At 47.4% G+C, this 18726-nt stretch overlaps 1 protein-coding gene across 1 annotated transcript in view; it reads right to left on the reverse strand.

The window, feature by feature from the left end:
• Positions 1 to 923: 923 nt before the first annotated feature.
• Positions 924 to 18726, reverse strand: part of Pla1a (phospholipase A1 member A) — a 36872-nt gene continuing 19069 nt past the window's right edge. Inside the window, exons 2-11 of the mRNA XM_032900197.1 lie at positions 18390 to 18591; positions 16581 to 16758; positions 16032 to 16140; positions 15215 to 15316; positions 12721 to 12810; positions 10267 to 10434; positions 8377 to 8466; positions 4731 to 4839; positions 1949 to 2113; positions 924 to 1347 (exon numbers count right to left, since the gene is read on the reverse strand). Coding sequence (XP_032756088.1) covers positions 1263 to 1347; positions 1949 to 2113; positions 4731 to 4839; positions 8377 to 8466; positions 10267 to 10434; positions 12721 to 12810; positions 15215 to 15316; positions 16032 to 16140; positions 16581 to 16758; positions 18390 to 18591 — 1298 coding nt within the window. The 3' untranslated portion in view covers positions 924 to 1262. The remainder of the gene's footprint in view (positions 1348 to 1948; positions 2114 to 4730; positions 4840 to 8376; positions 8467 to 10266; positions 10435 to 12720; positions 12811 to 15214; positions 15317 to 16031; positions 16141 to 16580; positions 16759 to 18389; positions 18592 to 18726) is intronic.

An 18726-nucleotide genomic window follows, 5' to 3' on the forward strand; every position in this document is an offset into this window, starting at 1 on the left:
GGCTCTTCTACATGGCTGTCCTTCCTCATTCTATAGTTTTGAGGTGAGGTCTTGTGAATCTTCTAAGTGACGTCTTTCCAGGACTCAGGGCCCTTATTTACTTCCTGATTCTCGTGAGCCTCCTTTTTCTTTCAAGAGGAAAACGTCCAATTCAGAGGAAATTGCCACACAACACTCACTGCCTTCTTCCAACTCCTGTATTCTCTCTGTTCCTTCTTCTGGGATACACCCTGAGCTTGAGGGAGGGTGTGTGTGTGTGTGTGTGTGTGTGTGTGTGTGTGTGTGTATCGTGTGTGCGGCGAGCGAGAGCGGAGTGTGAGGGAGAGAGAGAGGGGGAGGAAGGGAGAGAGGGGGAGAGAGAAAGAGAGAGAGAGGGGAGAGAGAGAGGAGAGAGGAGGAGAGAGGAGGGGGAAGAGAGAGAGGGGAGGGAGAGAGAGAGAGAGAGGGAGAGAGGGAGAGAGAGAGAGGAGAGAGAGGAGAGAGAGAGAGAGAGGAAAGAGAGAGAGAGAGAGAGAGAGAGGAGAGAGAGAGAGAGAGAGAGAGAGAGAGAGAGAGAGAGAGAGAGAGAGAGAGAGAGAGAGAGATTTACAATTATTCTCCTCTGTCATGGCTAAGTGTCATGTCTAAATACTACAGCAGCAGTCACTCTTTCCCGACGGCTTGACAGGTTATAAGTATCTGTGATCCACTGTCCATTACAAAACTGAACATTTTTCTTCCAGGACTAATTATAGCCGACAGCAATAGCTATCTTCTGTAAATCACTTTTTTAAAAAATCTTTAAACATTTATTTGCTTAATTACCATGTGTGTATGCATGTCACCAAGTCATCTCCGTGGCCCCGTAAGTAATAAATAATTGTGTGTGTGTGTGTGTGTGTGTGTGTGTGTAGCAGAATTACATTTCAACAAAACAACCAAAATGATTCAGATATTCCATGACGGTTTATTCAAAACATTTCTCCGAGTACATTTTCCATTGAATCCTAAGTATAGATACTTAAGGCTGTGAGGCAATCACAGTTGTGTTGAAATAGAGAAGCTGAAATGGCATCTGTATAAAGCTTTGTAAGTCGGTGACGGAGATCAAGTTCTGTAATATGAGTCATCTGTCCCTTCCGCAGTAACTACTTATGGAGAAAACCACCAAGAATTTGGCCTTCCCCCCTTAGGAGAAACAGGGTGGAATATGGCGCTCACAAACAGCCCTTGCCACACTGCCCTCGAAAAATTCCGGCCTCTGCCTCCAGAGTAGGCTCAGGCTACACACAGGCCATTTTCAGGTCCCGGAGAACGGGCATGCTCACTTGCAGACGCACTGGCTCAGGGATGCAGACCGTCTTCTTGCTGTGTGAGCAACGGACATGTTGAAGAACGGCATGAGGCAGGGTCTTGGTTGCCGGGAGAAGTTGCATGTCTTTTCTTTCCTGTGCCCCATGTCTAGCAAAAGGAGTCTACACTTCCCTACTTTTTAGCCTATTCCTGTTCTCTCTGTGCCAACACTAAGGTGGCAAGGCTACTTATTGGAATGCCTTGAGTACACCCAAGAGTACTTCCAATGACACAGTTGAAGAAGAGGCTAAGGAGGGAGAAATTGCACCATGATGGATATTCTGATAAAACCTTAACTAAAACCAAATGCATAAAGCAGACGCAAAAGCTTCACGTGCTGGGTAGGGAGGAGAACTCAACATCAGCTTCCCTGGCTTCCTCCCTAAAACTTTCAACTCAACATGGCGCTACGGAAGGTTCAGGAGAACCCAGGGTCTCAGCCGATCCCTCTCGGGATAAGATGGTTATCACTATAGTGAGGTTGAGCTTCATCAAGCAGCACCTCGAAGGTCCAGAGCTGTACTCGGTGGTGTTGTGGGGATGCGTGTGAGTGTGTGTGTGTGTGTGTGTGTGTGTGTGTGTGTGTGTGTCGGGGGGGAGGTGTTCTGTGACTCACCTGTCGTTGACCGGCAGAGGAGCGGTACAGAAAGTCCCAACAATGGGAGTCCTGTCTTTTCTCCAAACCCGGCTAGAAATGTGGAACTTGAGCTTCACCTGGTTTATCTGGCAGTGTGGGTTTTGGTGGGCGATGATCCCTCTCCCTTCAAGGTGATCTTTAGGTCTGAAAGGCAAGGGGAGAGGAGATGAGCATGGCTCTGCGCTTTACCTGCCGTTGAGCCAAGGGGCTCTGTGGGTAAACCTGGTCAGCTGTCAAGTACAGAGGCACTGGCTCCTTGAAAATAGAGACAGCATTTTAATTAATTAATTAATTAACTTATTTTGTGATCCTCACCGGTCCCCTGCCCACAGACCAACAATTTTGAACAATACCCAGGAAATACTTGTTAATTTTTTTCCATTATTGGAAAGTCAGTAAACATTTTTATTTAAGGGACTTTCCATGTGATTCTTTCACTGTCCACCGAGATCACTCAAGTTCAAGATTTCTGAAACAGCTCTTTCCCAAAGAAAAATGCTTAACTCTCTTGTACTGCGGGAGGAACTGGTTGCCCGGGGCTTGGGTAGTGGACTGAGTGTCCTTCGACCCTGGTCTCTGAGAAAGTGGGGGACTCTGAGAACAAGGGAGAGGGTCAGGGTACAGACGCTTCTCCACACCACAGCAGGTTGGGTCCTGAACGCCAGCCCAGTTCCCCTTTTCTTTCCAGTTTTACAGGGCAGTGGTATCTTCTTGGTGTGTTTTCCGCATCCAGAAAGAAGTAGGCATTCGCATTGTTGCCTCGTTTTGCAGAAAGACTTTGTCCCAGTATAGAAAAGCTGCCTCTGCTCAGAAGCATTTTATTTATGCCAGAGAAAAGTAGAATTTAAAAAAATGCTTTTATCAGAGACCTTATGAATTATAAAGGTGCTTTGAGTGGGTGGCTTGGCCAGTTGCTCCAGTTAAAAATGAAAACTTGAGCTTTTACAAAGTAATAGAAAGTAGGGAAAAAAACACACTTCTCCCTGGCATTTATCCTTCTAATTTCTGATTTCTTTTAGTTTACAAAAATGAGGTGGTTGGAGTTAATGCATTAGGAGTCTTTCAGTAGTCATGTCCTTTGGGGGTGAAGGTTAAACCACCCATCCACCCGGAGGACCTCGGCTTCAGCTTGTGCTGAGTCTCCAGTGACTGGTGGGCAGGAACAGTGTTTTTTACCGATCCAGAAGATCTAATGTGTCAGTGCCAAGATCTCCATTAGTATCTGTTGACCCACCAACTGGCTACAGAGACAAAGGAAAGCCCTTCCAGAAGCAGCCCAACTTTGAACAGATACTGTGGAAAGTCCTCAGCTCACTAGTCCACTACAGTCCACCCACAGGCCGCTGTGCGCACCTGCAGATTCAGGACCCGGAAGGGTTCTGTAGACAGAGCACTGCCCAGTGGCAGGATGTCCAGCAGCTCAGGAGGAATGATCTCCTCACAGTTCAGCAGGGCAGCCTGAGAACACAGCCTTCCACGCCCAGCTGAGGGCTCCCCAACTGCCAGAAATCACAATTTCAAATTTGTCCTTCCAACGCTCAATTTCTCTCTCCAGCCTTCTCTTGTCCCACATCCCACACCTGACCGTTGTCTTCCAGGCACACCTCTGTGTCCTTTTCTTACTAACCCATTGTCCAGCTCACTTCTGCAAATCCTTGTTTCCCTGATGGCATCCCCAACCCACTTAGGCGCTGTCACTGCGCTCTCATAGCTCAGTGCAGTGGACCAGGAAGTGTTCAGAGGGGTGTACACTGTGCATGCCCCTATGTTTGTTCAGCTTTTTTTCCTCCTGCAAACCTTTGCTTGCAGCTACTTTGTCAGCAGATCTGGCAAGCGCTGTCTGTGGGAAGCAGGCCCTGGCCCCTGAGGGCCTCTAGGTTGGGCGAGGCTTGTGAAGGGGCTACACTTCCTGTGGGGCTTCTGGCTCCTCCCAGCAGCCTATGCGGTAAGCTCTGCTTTTGCTCCGATGCCTCCCATCTCCTGCAGCTTTCCCAGTGCGGTTGTGATGAGTTTGCTCTGTCACATCCCTTCTGGGGTCTCTTCTGCATCGGCTCTGTTTTCCTGACTGGACCCTAACAGAACCAGTGCTTACATGTCTGATTAGAGGGTTTGCTGTTAGCTAGTAAGGGAACCCAATTGCTTTTTAAAGAAACTGCCCGGCCTTGTCCCTGACTCCCATTCCCTGCTAGGCTTTTGCCCACCCCACCCCTTACCCCCCCCATTCCAAGTCCCCACCCCCCACCCCGAAGGTGCAGTTCTTTGCTCTTTTGTCCCAAACTTGGTCCCACCAGTTCCCCAGTTCCCCAGAGCCAAGTCTGCCACAAAGGAATGGAAATGATCCGTTCAGGTCCCACAAACTCGAAGCACCCCTTCTGGTCCTAACCTCACACTTTAACTGGCCTTCTGCCTTGGGTTGCCTTCAGGCAACTAACCCAGCTGCAACTCCTCCTTCCATGGGCCAGTTCCTAAGGCCCTGATCACTCCTGCAGGAGGATGGTGACTGAGGCTCTCCTTCCCGATGACATCCCTAACACAATTCTGCCTGGCCCCCTGAGCACTGTTTCCTCCTGAGAACTAATGACCTTGGGTGCTGCCCACTAGCCTTGTTCGCTAGCATCGGAATACACTGTGCTTAATTAAGGTGGTACTGGTCCCAAACCGGCAGCTCCTATCTGCGAGTAGATCTGTAGTAGGCACTGTCCCCTGACCCGGAACATATATACACAGGAAAGAGGGGCTTAGCCTTAGGACACTTACGTACATGGTGATCTTGACCGAGGACGTTACATTGTTGCCAAGAAAGGTGACCTCGATGCTGGTATCCTTTTTTCTCTTCTCCTTCAAATTAAACTCCACGAGGCTATGGTGCACTAGGAAATTAACAGTACAGCCAAGGCTTGGCAGGTGGCACAGGTGCCAAGAGTGAAAACCCCACAGGGCAGCAGCCTGCTTGGGAGTCTCTACCTCCAAGGCACTGTCAGAGGCACAGATTACTGGTTATCTCTGGTCCAACACACCGAAGAACTCATGAGACAAAGAAGCCTGCAATCCTGTCCCCTCCGAAGAGAAAAACAATCCAGTGTCACACGTCTCCTGTCTGTTATTACTAAATGGTGTTGAAGTGAGAACTCTGGGATTTTGTTTTCTTTAGAAAAAAACAAACTCAGAAATATCATAGAAGTATGTTTTCATTTTAATCCCAGGTGTGGGATATGGGGCTGCTTCAGACTGTCCACAGTAGTGGACTATGATTTTCCTCACGCTTTAGCAGGGGTGTGATTTTACCAGCTTCAGATAGCGTCTGCGATCTTGGGATGTTTGGAATTCTGGGAATTTTCCACATGGTATATAAATGCTAGGGCCCTGAGGGGCAGGGTTGCTGCTGGTCCTGCTTCGTTAAGTAGTCGTGTGCAAAGAAGAAACAAGAAGAAATTAGATATCCTGACTGTGAAGATCAAACTTGCCCCAAAGACTCTATAACCCCTCTAGTCAGCAGAAAGTAGTCTAATAATGACGTTGTCTCCTTTCTTTTCTAACCTTTGTTTTTTTTTTTTTCTTTTCTTTCTAGGGTGGAAGAAAGAATAACCCACAAAGTAGTAAAAAAAAAAAAAAAAAAAAAAAAACAGTTACAGGGTGTGAACTGCTTTGGGTTGGGCAAGGTTCCTGAACTACGGTGGATATTTGTGATGTAAGGGAAACTTAGGTGAGTTTGAAAGCTTCAGGAATGGAATTCCTTGGGTTGAGATTAACCTACAGTGGATGTCATCTCTTCCTATGTTCGTCAGACGCTTTCTGTTTCTCTCTTCTCCACACTGCGCTGGAGACCTAAGGAGAGGCAGAACTGATGCTGGGTGAACAGGAACTGGCAGTGAAATCGAAATGGTCTAGGAAGATGACTCAGACAGTGGCTCCCTGAGCCCTGAGTGGGTGGTCAGAACCCAAGAACCCAAGGCCGGGCCCTGGTGCTGACTAGCTGGGCCTTCCTGTCTAAGTCACCGAACCCCTTTGTCCCTCAGTTATGGGATAATGATAAAAAGAAGAAGCCACTGCGTGAAACCCTGTTCTACAAGGGACAGCTGTGTATTGTCTTAAAATCATTGTTTGTAAGAGTCCAGGGCTGCAGTGGACTTCCAGTGACTGGAGAGCTGACGCCAGCCAGCCCTGACTCCATTGGAGGCTCATTAGACAGGACAAGCTTGGCCTAGGGAAAGGATGGTACCCTGCATCTATCCTTATAAGGAAAGGCTCAGAGGGTGTGAGGAAGCAGGTGTTCACGATGGCTGGTTTCCTGTGTCCCCCTGTGGTGTTTGCACTGACAAGAAGTGTTTCTGGGGGCTATAAGGAAGATGTTTTGAAACAAACATGAAACCGGAAATGGTATGACTCTTCGACTCTGCCTTAGCAGGGACCTCAAAAAGTTCATGACCCCCAACAGCCCCCAGGCTTCCATACCCCGTGTATTCTTAGCTGCAGAGATCGAGCCTGCCCAGGTTGTACCCTGCCTGGAGCGAGAAGCCAGGACATCTGGTCTCGGAAGCATTGCCTTCAGCACTACACACCACAGCCCTCCTGCCCACCTCGGAGGGCCACTGCTGTGAAGAGAGTGACAAGAAGAAGGAACAAGAAATGGAGCACGGTGGCATGAGGTGGCATGAGGTGGCATGAGGTGTGGCGTGAGGTACAGCATGGGAAAAAGCCAGAAGACCTGATGTTGAGTCCTGACTTTGTCACCCATTTGTGTGCCTCAGCTATTGTCTCTCAGAACCTCGCTTCATGAAAATTCCACCATGGACTGAGACTACTTTGTTCCTCAGATGTGGCCATATCCATGAAGCTCTACACACCCTCTTCTGGATCCTCTGCCTAAGGGGAGGGAATAATAATGAGGTACCGGGCTTTGCATCATCATCCCTCTGATTTCCTCTATACTATTTTATCCTCAGAACTGATTCTTGCATATGAGCGCCATCATGGTCCCCATGTTCCACAGGGGGATACTGGGTTTCAGAAAGGCAAAGTAACCTGCTCCCAATACTCAACTGGAAGATAGAGAGGCTGAGATTCAAAGCCAGGTCCGTGTGACCACAGAGTCCTGAGTGCTGGGACCCTCCAGTAAATGGAAGGCAGTAGCCACAAAGACACCTCTACTAAAGCCACACAAGCTAGTGAGAAAACCAGCTCAAGTTACAGTGAGTGTATCATTTATCAGTCAAGGTAGCACAGTTTTACCCTGTGTGCACCATAGAGCAAGACAGGAGGACCCAAGACAATGAACACAAACCAGGAAATACAGTCGCCCTCCTGGAGCCATGAAGGCCATGGGAAGGCGTAGCGTCTGACATATTTCACGGATCTCAAGACTACTTTTTATTTGTGTTTTGTAATCATTGGTATCTTAGCTTCAAAGAAACGCTGGGAGTAGAGTCTACGAATGGCTGGGTTGTGACTGCGAGGAGAAGGTGGTAGAGGTCATGAATTCCTCAAGGATTCTGACCTAGGAGGCTCTGTTAGGGTGAGATGGATGTGGTGTGGGAGGGAAAGAAGTGTGAAGAGTGGCACGAGTCCCGGGTACTGCTGAGAGCAGCGCCTGTCTCTCTGTCTCTGTCTCTCTGTCTCTCTGTCTCTCTCTCTCACACACATACACTCACTTTGAGTCAGGGTTTCTCTCTGTCTCTGTCTCTGTCTCTCTGTCTCTCTCTGTCTCTGTCTCTCTGTCTCTGTCTCTCTCTCTCTCTCTCACACACACACACACACACACACTCACTTTGAGTCAGGGTTTCTCTCTTCTGTCTCTCTCTTTCTCTCTCTGTCTCTCTCTCTGTCTCTCTGTCACACACACACACTCACTTTGAGTCAGGGTTTCTCTCTCTCTGTCTCTCTCTGTCTCTGTCTCTCTGTCTGTCTCTCTGTCTGTCTCTCTGTCTGTCTCCCTGTCTCTCTCTCACACACACACACCCACAGACACACACACCCACAGACACACACACACACACACACACACACACACACACACACACACACACACACACACACACACTTTGAGACAGGGTTTCTCTGTGTATCCCTGGGTGTTTTGGAACTCACTCTGTAGATAGGCTGGGCTCAAACTCAGAGATTCACCTCCCTCTGCATCCTGAGCGCTCACATCCGGCCGAGCACACATTTCAATGGGGAGAGAAAGAAGGGCGAGTGTGTCAGCAGAGAGATGCTCTTGAGTCCCCGCTGTGATGCCGCTGCTTGGATTCACTCTCACAGTTCTGGTTCCGCCTGAGACTACCTCCCAGGATATCTCTGCAGACCCATCACTTCCTGTCAGGGCTCCCACACTGGGATAGCTGCATCCCACACAGGATCCATGGACATCTCCAGCATCCCTCGAGCAGCTACGCCTTTTCCTCCCTACTCACCACAGTATGGGGCACTGGATGTAGTCTGGAGATAGACCCTCACTTCCTTGGGGAGCGGCTCAATCTTGACACCACCTCGTTCCACCAGTCCTGGACATAAAGAAGCAAAGATGGCATTGTTTTCAGACGGCCATTTCTAGGACCCAGAGTCCCCAGTCAGGTGTGGACTCACTTGTGCACCACCAATAGTCAACTGCACGTGGGCTCTGTCTCATGCTTTGTGATGGGTCCCAAGAGCAAAAACAAAACAAAACCAAAACCAAACAAAAAGCCCCACCAACTCAGTAGAGTGTAAACATGCAAGTCAACAGGAAGGACATTCTTCCGATCAATCCATGAATCATTTATTTTCTTTTTAAACGTGTTTGTTTGTTGTTTGTTTAGCAGGGGTCTAGGGGGAGCCAGGAGGCATTTACAACACACATGTGAAAGTCAGAAAGCTCATAGTAGGTACCCAGTTCTCTCTTTCTACCAGGTGGATCCTGGGGATGGAACGCATAGTTTTCTGGCTTGGTGGCAAGAGCCTGGCTGCTGAGCCATTTCCACTGCCCTCATTTGACTAACTCTTGGTAGGTACCTGTAAGAAACTCATTTTGTGTCTGACTTTGTGTCTAACTTGCAAACTAATTGCTATCACAGTTGCTTTAATGGCATCTGTATCCTGTTAGTGGGGAACACAGAGAGGTAAATGTTTGTTCTGAAGATGACTGTTGGAGAGACTGTGCTCAGGGGTGAGATCAGAGTCAGGGCCAGGATCCCCAAAATGAAGAACCTTGGTTAACACACTTGGAAGGGTGTATGGCCAGTGTCTCTGAGATTCGGGTGAGGGAGAGCAGAGAGAGAAGTTGGGCAGACAGTGGGAAGTGGTTGTTACAAACCACTTGACCCATCACCTCTGAAGGGAAGTCAGACCCTCGTCCGTGGAAGAGGAGACAATGCCAGTGTGTGTCATTATGGGACACTATTTGCCTTTCGCATTTTGTCAAGCTAATGCCACATCACCGTGGGAGCAATGGCAAACTGCTGTGTTTTGGGTGGCATCTTGGGATGGTAGGGAATGTGAAACTATGGAACCACAAGAGAGCTATTTTTTCCCCTAGAGTTTTCCCCCTAGGCTATGAGACACCATGGTTTCCACAGATGAGTAGAGGCCCGATCCCTCAGCTTTGTAGAGTCTTTCCTCAGACTGGCTGTGATCCCACAGAGACATTCATGACCTGCCCAACAGTTATCTCTTCTGAAACAGATGGTCTCATTTGGCCACCACAAACTTCTAAAGAGAATCTATGCGTAGCTGTGGGAAATCCCTACTAGGTGCACCCAGCCAGCAAGCCTGCCAGCAGGGAGCATTCAAATAAATGGCCAGTTCCAAGTAGGAGCAAGCTGAGCACCTCACGGGTTAATTTCCTCTTCCCAGATGGAATGACTCTTGACCATAGGTCAGAGGTGCTCTGACAACGTGATTGTTGTCAAGACGTGGACCATCACAGCGCCTGCTGATGGATGTGCCAACACGATAGGGGAAAATCCCACAAGGCTCCACTCCTAGATAAAAAGCTAAGGGCCTTAAATGGCTGCAGAGAAAGAGAGTCAGTCTTCTCCAAGGATAAACCCCTTCTAGATTATCTGATACCAAATGTAGTCAGCCTTAAATATGTGTACATAAGAGCAGCACTAATGGGCGTGCATGCATGCGTGCATGCGTGTGTGTGTTTCATATTTCAAAATGCTAGAAAGACTCAAAAAAACATTTTAAAAATGAAAACTTTAAAAAACAAAAGAAGTGACAAATGATTCGTGCTAGAGCTTCCCTATTGCCAAGGGAAGCCGATGAAAACCGATGATGGAAACTGAGGGAAGCCAAGGGAAGCCGAGGGAGTGAGGTCTTACCAATCCTCGGACAGGAGAGCAGGAAAGGGTTAAAGCAGTCCAGACAGTCTCCTGCGAGGAAGGCCTTGTAGCTGGCACAGGGAAAGGCCATCAGTGGGCAAGTGTTCTCCAAGGCACTGATATAGAGATGTACAGCCCTCATGTGATCACAGATCAAGTAATTGTAACCTGAGAGGGGACAAAAACTATCATCACGGTTCCAGACAACACCAGCGGAAACTCCCTCGCTGCTGCTTACTATAAGTCTGCTGAGTTTTATACCGCAGAGGGCTATGAATAGACAGGCTGTCCCCTGAGCACACTTTGAAATATTGACAGGCATGCTTACCTCAATCTCTCTTTCCCTTTTAATTTTCCTGGGCTACGGAAGCTTAGCTTGTTAAGAAAATTGCTTGGTTTGAGAATGATTCTTACGTGATCAGAAAAAACAAAACAAAACGGGGGCATACAGAATTAGGGGTACCACCTCTACAGCTGAGATGCTTGTCTCCCTGATTGTCTGTCTTCTTCACCACCACCACCCACAAAACAGTTTTGTAACCCAGCAAAGAGATAGCCCAGAGCAGTGCTTCTCAACCTTCCTAAAGCTGCGACCCTTTAATATAGTTCCTCACGTTGTGGTGACCCGCCCCCAACTATAAAATTATTTTTATTGATACTTCGTAACTGTAATTTTGCTACTGTTATGAACCATAATGTAAACATCTGGGTTTTGCAATGGTCTTAAGCAACCCTGTGAAAGGATTGTTTGACCCTCAAATGGGTTGCGAATGACAGATCTAGAACATCTGGTCTAGCATCAACTGCTGTTCATGATCAATCTTTTGAGTCAAACATGCTGTACCTCACCTAGCCCAATAACTGATCTAAAGAACTTTCCAAGAATCTTGATTACCTCAGCTCGATTTGATTGTGGTAATCTATTATTTAAAAGTTGCAACCACTCATGTGTATGCAACACACACACACAACACACACACACACAAAACACACACACAACATACACAGGTATGCCACAGCCCAAATAAGAGCTGAAAGGTAAGGAGTAAGCTGCCTGCCTCAGGGTGGTTTGACTCCCCCTGTACCACAGTTAAGAATCAACTGTGTTCACTCTCTTCTCCTATAGTCAGGAGTTCCCTACTGCAGAGGTTCTGTGAGCATCAACAGGGAACCGGGGCAGCTGGTCTCTGCCCCTGTTTCTCAAACTGCATTGTGAAGAAATGAAAAGGATGGGGCTGGAGAGATGGCTCAGTGGTTAAGAGCACCGACTGCTCTTCCAGAGGTCCTGAGTTCAATTCCCAGCAACCACATGGTGGCTCACAACCATCTGTAATGGGATCCTATGCCCTCTTCTGGTGTGTCTGAAGACAGTGACAGTGTGTACTCATATAAATTAAATAAATAAATCTTTTTTTTTTTAAAAAAAGAAAGTATCAAATTAAAATGAAGTCCCAAAATGTAATTAATGTTCTCCAAAAATCATGTTTGGAAAAACCAGTAAATCTGGCAAAAAAATAAAATAAAATTAGTACTTATTTGATAAAACTGTCAAATGAATCCTTAAAACGGAGCCGGGTATGATGGTGCACACCTGGAATCCCAGTACTCAGGAGGCTGAGGCAGGAGGGCAACCTGGAGTTTGAGGTCAGCTTGGACTAATGCCTGAGATGTTGCCTTGAAAAGCAAACAAAACGAAAATCCTTAAAACATCGAGAATTTGATAAAACAGGAGGATACTACAAGTATACAGAAACCAGCATTTAATATTTCCAAATGAAATGCCAATATATTCAATTTCGTCCTTAGAAGGACGCAAGGCTGAGCAATGCTTGGTGCTTAGCTTCTGACAGATTTAGTATTATTGAAAACAGATATTAACTATGCTTGTTACTTACGTTCATTTATAACTTAAAAGTATGTGTTAAATACTTTCAGAAAGAGAATTCCAGAAGAATGTATTTAGGAGAGGCTGTGTTAAAGATATCTTTAAGCTAATTTTGGAAGCTGGGTATGGCAGTATATTCCTTTAATCCCAGCACTCAGGAGGCAGAGGCAGGCGGATCTCAGTAGGCTCCGTAAGATGTTGGCCATGCAGCCCTGTGGTCTAACGGCTTGCTTCTGCCACCACTACATTTTGGAGAGAACAAGGCTCCTGTAGACTTTGCCACAGATCATGTCTCAGGACGGAATGGAGGTTATTGGCCTGAACATTCGATCATTACATAGCCTGACATAACTGGGATGACGGCACAAACATGAGGCCAGCTTCTAGCATCAGAGAACTCTCTGGCACTCGTGGGCTCCAAGGATAGCTAGTATGTGCTAAGACCCTGTACAATATAGGAGGGCATCATCAGGAAGACCCTACGTGGCCATGCTGACCTGTCAGGGTGGAGATGTGGTGAATTTTGGTTTGTGGAGCACAGAAATACTAACTCTCCCTGACTTGCTGACCTGCGTGAATGAATGCAGGGCATCCAGGCTGGTCTTGGCCTCCATTGACAAAGTAGTCCACATGTCCGACAGGAATCCGGATACCCAAATCTGAAAGAGGCAGAGCCCTGTCAACCTTTTGCTTCAGGAATATACGTTCCCAGTCCCACAGCAGGGTGGTTGGGAGTCAGTGTCCTTGTTTCAAAGGGTTGGGAAGCTACACAAGGCAAACCACACCGAGAGGAAGCATGGCATCAGTTTCTAGGATACTCAGACTTGACCCATAAAATCACGTAAACCTTCCTTTTCTGTTACACTTGAACCGACGTCGTGGTTCTCTTTCCTGTTTCCCGAGCAAGTCAAACCCTCACCCGCATCCAGCTCTTACTTTCTCCATCTTCGCTAGCCAGAATCTTCTTCTAAATCTTGCCAAGGCTGACTCACTCCCCTCCCCTGAGACTTGCCTACTATACAGATGCTCGTCAATGATCCTTTCAAAGCAACCCCTCCTGAAGTTACCCTCTATCAACATGCTTTCTTACGTGGTGTGTAATAGCCACAAACATGTGATAAGAGCAACCTGTAATCTGGTCTGTTTCCTTGAATGAAGCCTTTGGTATTTCTGCTTTTGTCTGTTTGGTTGGTTTTTGTTGTTGTTGTTTTTCTTGTGGGTCCTTGTCACCCACTACAGCAACTGGCTTACAATGAGTGACTGATACATTGTTATTGAATGAACAAATAAACAGATGCCTAAATGCATATCCCTGGTCCTTGCTGAATTCTGAGGACTGGCTTCCTGGCTCAGTGAAGATTAATCAAAGAAGCAGAATTATTACTTTTTTTGTCTTGTTAAAGAAGCAGCTAAAAAGAAGGAGGAAGAGGAGGAGGAGGAGGAGGAGAGGAGGAGGAGAAGAGGAGGAGGAGAAGAAGGAGAAGAAGGAGAAGAAGGAGAAGAAGGAAGAAGAAGAAGAAGAAGAAGAAGAAGAAGAAGAAGAAGAAGAAGAAGAAGAAGAAGAAGAAGAAGAAAGAAGAAGAAGAAGAAGAAGAAGAAGAAGAAGAAAAGAAGAAGAAGAAGAAGAAGAAGAAGAAGAAGAAGAAGAAGAAGAAGAAGAAGAAGAAGAAGAAGAAGAAGAAGAAGAAGCAGCAGCTCCAAGTTCAAAAGACCTAAGGGGCCAATGTCAGGTAACGATGAATCAAACATGACCATGACATAGATTTATTGGGGATGGGGGACCTAAGGGGCCAATGTCAGGTAACGATGAATCAAACATGACCATGACATAGATTTATTGGGGATGGGGGAGTTCTACTTCATTTTTAAAATTGGTTTTATATATGAAAACAGTGGTTCATTTTTTATCACAATGAAATACACATAGCAAAAGTTACCACCTTAATCTTTAAGAAGACAACTAGTGCCTTTCAGTGTCAGTACTGATTGCCTACACTTATACTGAGAAGTCATTGTCCTCCCCTTTATTGCCTAAATATTACCATCCAGAAACAAAGCTGAATATTGGGTACCAACTCCTCATTTCCCCTCCCTCATTCTCTGTCAACCACCGTTGTGTTTCTGTCTCCATGGACGTGACTCTTAAGTAAAGGACTCACCTTACTGAGGAGCAAGATAGACTATCAGCAGAGATAAACAACACAGCCAGGCCTGTAGGGCCTTGGTGTGTATCTGTGCAGTGACGGTAGGGACAGGGGTTGGACAATATCACTGCATAGGCTTCTTCTTCCAGTTGCATGCCTGTGAACTTTGGATGCTAGAAGAATGCTTCAGACCTAAGGGGATGAGCCGCAGGTATCGGTCTTCCTTGAACGCTAAGCCCTTCTGTTCTAGAACACTGAGCACAGTGCCTAGTATACACCACGGGGCATTTTATTTCCAGTAGAGATAAGAATAATTGTCCACCTCCTTTCCCAGGTGGTGGAGAAAGAAAAGATGGAGAGAGAGAGAGAGAGAGAGAGAGAGAGAGAGAGAGAGAGAGAGAGAGTGTTAAGGTGGCCTTTCCTGTGTGTGTCACTATTGGAAGGGAGAGTGTCTCTCTTGACCTAGGCTTGTCCCCAGGGAAAAGGAAAGTCCTGACTGGCCTGTGTGCCCAGGGAGCGGAATGCCCCGTGTCCATCCTCAGAGGCACTCAGTCTAAAGAGGCAGCATGATTTTCCCACATGTTATGCAGACAGCAACGCCCACCAGCACAGGGTTTGGTGTTGAATCAGTAAGATTATCAAACAAACAATCTTGGTTCATGAGTGAGAGTCCTCCTGACTACTGGTAGCCTAAAATAAAACTACTCATCTCTGTGGTCACAGTAACAGTGATAGCCAAAGAATGATCTCAGAGCTGGAAGAGACCTTCAGAATCATTCCAGTACATTCTCCATTGTATAACAGAAGTTCTGCCAGGAACAGGGGCTCTCTGGCCAGGACCACGTCCCTAGGCACTAGCATCATAGCCTTTACCTATCTATGTGCACTCCCTCATCCCAGACACATCACCCCAGCTCACTGTCAGTGTCTGTGTGGATGGCTTCCACAAACAGGGCATCACCAGAATCTAAGCGTTCCTCCAGGCTGGCTCTGGTGTACTCTGGTCCAGCAGGATCCAGACCTGTAAGGACAGACTACTATCAGGATCCTCTTCCCTCCCAACTCCTACAAACACTGTGGACGTATACTGTGCCTTCTCCAGCCATCCCCAGCTCCAGCTCAGAACATCATCTAACCAGGACCAAGGGTTGGAAGAACCAGCCCAGGACCACTTTAACCCAGGAAACCCCATGGTCTGTTGTCTAATGTGGTGTACTCTCTCAATGCCTCAGTTTTCTGCTTCTAAAATGAACTTAACGACACCATCAGTTTGGCAGAAACAATGATAACAGGTGTCATCCTCTCAGGAGGACTCTGTGAGACATGATTCAAACTTGTCCAACGGAAGAACCGAGAATGTAGTGTACTCACCAGGCAACCCCACCCTTACTGACTGAGACAGAAAACTGATGCACAAACCCCTGTGTTTGTAGCTGTTTAACACACTGTCTGGGGGTGGTCCCCACACCAAATCCCAATCACAGCTTATTACAACCTATGGTATAAATGTGCACACTGGGGTTTGGAAACAGATACATAGGCTCTTATCGTGACATTGGAGATGGCTGAAGAATTGCGCTGTTGTATGCAAACAGTGGATCATTTTAGTAGCAACAATGACTCAGTCATAAGGATGTGTGCTCACCACCCCATGTGCTCACCTCAGACAAGTCTCTGAAGCAATATCTCTCTGTCTCTAATCAGAGAGGAAAGATAGAGAGGCATTTTTTTTTTACCTGTGATCCGTCCCAACTGGCCTTTGTAGAAATGCCCCACCATGCCTCCAACATGAGCCCCCAGACTGACACCAATGATGTGGATTGAGGACTCTGACACACCCAGCTCCTGGAATAGACAATAGATTCCACTTGGGTCACAACGGCTTTCCTGAGGCTTCTAAAACCAAAGGCCTTGGGCACCACACACCTACTCACATGCTTCAGAACAAGGGCAGGCCTCCCATCTATCACTGTTTCTCTTTTTTGAGCTCTGCAGCTTCCCCTCCCCCACAACCCCACCTCCCTCACTGCAAATTGCACAGTGACCACATCATTCAGGAGGTATTACTAAATTCTGCGTGGTCAGCATTCACTATTTTTGTGCAATAACATGTCTTACAGAGGCCCGGGGGCCTCAAGGAGGCTCAAGTGCTCTGCCCATCAGCACCCCAAGAATCTGGCTCTGCTTTTGCCCCAAATCTCAAGGGCAAAATCTTTTTTTCCTTCAGGCTGCCCTTTCCTGTCTGTACAAATGGCCAAACCCAGCCTGAACCTTCCCAAACATACCAAAAGTTTGCTGAGGAAACGGGAGATCTCCAGGCTCAACTTGACCACATTCTCCACAGCTGAGAAGTACATGCCCGTGGAACCATAAACCCAGTCCACTGCAATCACATTAGCGTCCGCTGCCCGCAGGAGAGCTCTGATAAACTTGTTGATCCAAGAAGGTTTTGTCCCTAACGCCCTAGACGTGAGTCAACACAGGGGAGGAAAATGACTGGCCAAACTGATAACTAATGATAGGAACCCCAGAGCTCCTAAGCTACAGAAGTCAAGGGCAAGGACAGCCGGTTGCACGGTATCTTGAGTAGAGGGAGAAACATCCTTCCCGAGTCACCAGCACATGTGGGGCCTTCATGTAAATGATCTGAGAGGGCCCCTCGTTGCGTGTACAACTCACAACTCATGGCCAATTCCAACCACACCCACCTTCACTCTGCCCCTTTGTGCAAAGCTCTGTAGACTGTCTGCACGCTCCCTCTCTATGCTGCGTGAGAGACAACTCTGTACCTTAGAGTTAAAAATACATGGTCTGAATTCTCCTTTTAAAGTATAGGTTCTGACCTCAAGGAGGCTTTTATTCATATGCCCTTGGCATACATTGACAACATGTTTATTGAGTACCTCTGGGCCTAAGGGATAGACCGGGTGATTTCCAAGGTATAAAGACAAGCCCTTGTCCTTCTAAAGCCTACGGTACGAGACTTTTCTAGAAAGATAATGCTGGGAATTTTCCAGAAAGCTTTCTTTTCTTTCTTTTTTTTTTTTTTTTTTTTTTTTCGAGCTAGGGGACCAACCCAGGGCCTTGCGCTGGCTAGGCAAGCGCTCTACCGCTGAGCTAAATCCCCAGCCCTCCAGAAAGCTTTCTTAATGGTGTCGAAAGACATTCCAGCTTCCTTTTGTGGGTCACTGTGAGCATGCGCACGAGGAGACGGGAGAGACCACGGGGCATGTACTCGGGAAAGTGGCCCCTGAGGTTTAATAGAAGGGCTGTCCGATGAACACTCTGACTCCCTCACACTCTGCCTGGGACAGTGGCCAAATACGCGCTGGGAAAATAATAAAGACTGTAACTAAGGGTACACGTGACTGGGCCCCTGGAGCAGAGAGGGACCAGATATGAAGTTGTGGGGGCGCCTCTTCAATTGGAACCCCAATTCTATATGCCCTGCCGTCATTCTGGCCCTCTCGTCTCAAAAAACCCTCTCTAGTTTCTGTCTTGTCAGTGGGCTTTGGGGGAAAGGATGTTTGAAGGAAAGGGTGGTGATCGGATTGAACGGTAGGCTATCAGAAACCACAGAGCTGTCAGGTTCCTGGGAAATGCTAACCTCAGGGTAAGATGGAGGCCGCATCATAAACAAAAGTTTCTCAAGTCATAAAATCATGGAAAAAAAAGTGAAGGAAAGAAAAGAGGAAATAAAACTTCGGGCAAAAAGTACCTTGTTGTTATCCCCGAGCGACTGCGTAAAACCTGTGACCTCATGGCCCAAATGAATCATGCTCTACGACCACACGCTGGGGATAACGGTGCAGGTTTTTGCCCAAGAACCAGTGAGACTATTCCTCCACCTTCCTTTTTAACCCAGATGTGGAAACTAGAGATGCTCGTCCAGGGTCATAAAGACTGAGCGGAGACTTAGTGTCCGTACCAGGAAGAGTGAGGAAGCAGCGTGCACAGGGCTTACACGAGGCTCCTTGAAGGGCAAGAGTGGCGATGGGCAGTAAACCCGTGCCTCTTCATCTCCCCATCGACTCCCCATGCACTACGGCCTCTTGAGTTCTTAGCCGAGATCCTACTGGTGGCTGAGCTCTCACCTGAATCCATGAATAATTAGTTTGGTTCCCAGACTGGCATTGAACTCAGAGTTCCGGATGTCACTGTCCTCTTCTACTAGTTGTCCACAGCCGGGGTCCGAGGGGGTAAAGAGGAGAAACTGGACTTTGAGGTTGGTGCCTCTGAGGAGGTTGGCACTCTGGAAGTCAGTGCACTTCGGTTGGGTGGTAGGGGGTACGTTCCCTGGGGGGGGGTGTAAAAGCACAAAACAAGAGCGTTCAGAATGAGGTCAACACCTTTCAGAAGGACGATGTCCTGCATGGAAGAACTGAGCAGGAGCCCAGAGTCAGCCAGCTCGGGGATCAATCACTCGTTTGT

This window comes from Rattus rattus, chromosome 4 (genome assembly GCF_011064425.1).
Source record: "Rattus rattus isolate New Zealand chromosome 4, Rrattus_CSIRO_v1, whole genome shotgun sequence".
In the NCBI taxonomy this organism is placed as follows: Eukaryota; Metazoa; Chordata; class Mammalia; order Rodentia; family Muridae; genus Rattus; species Rattus rattus.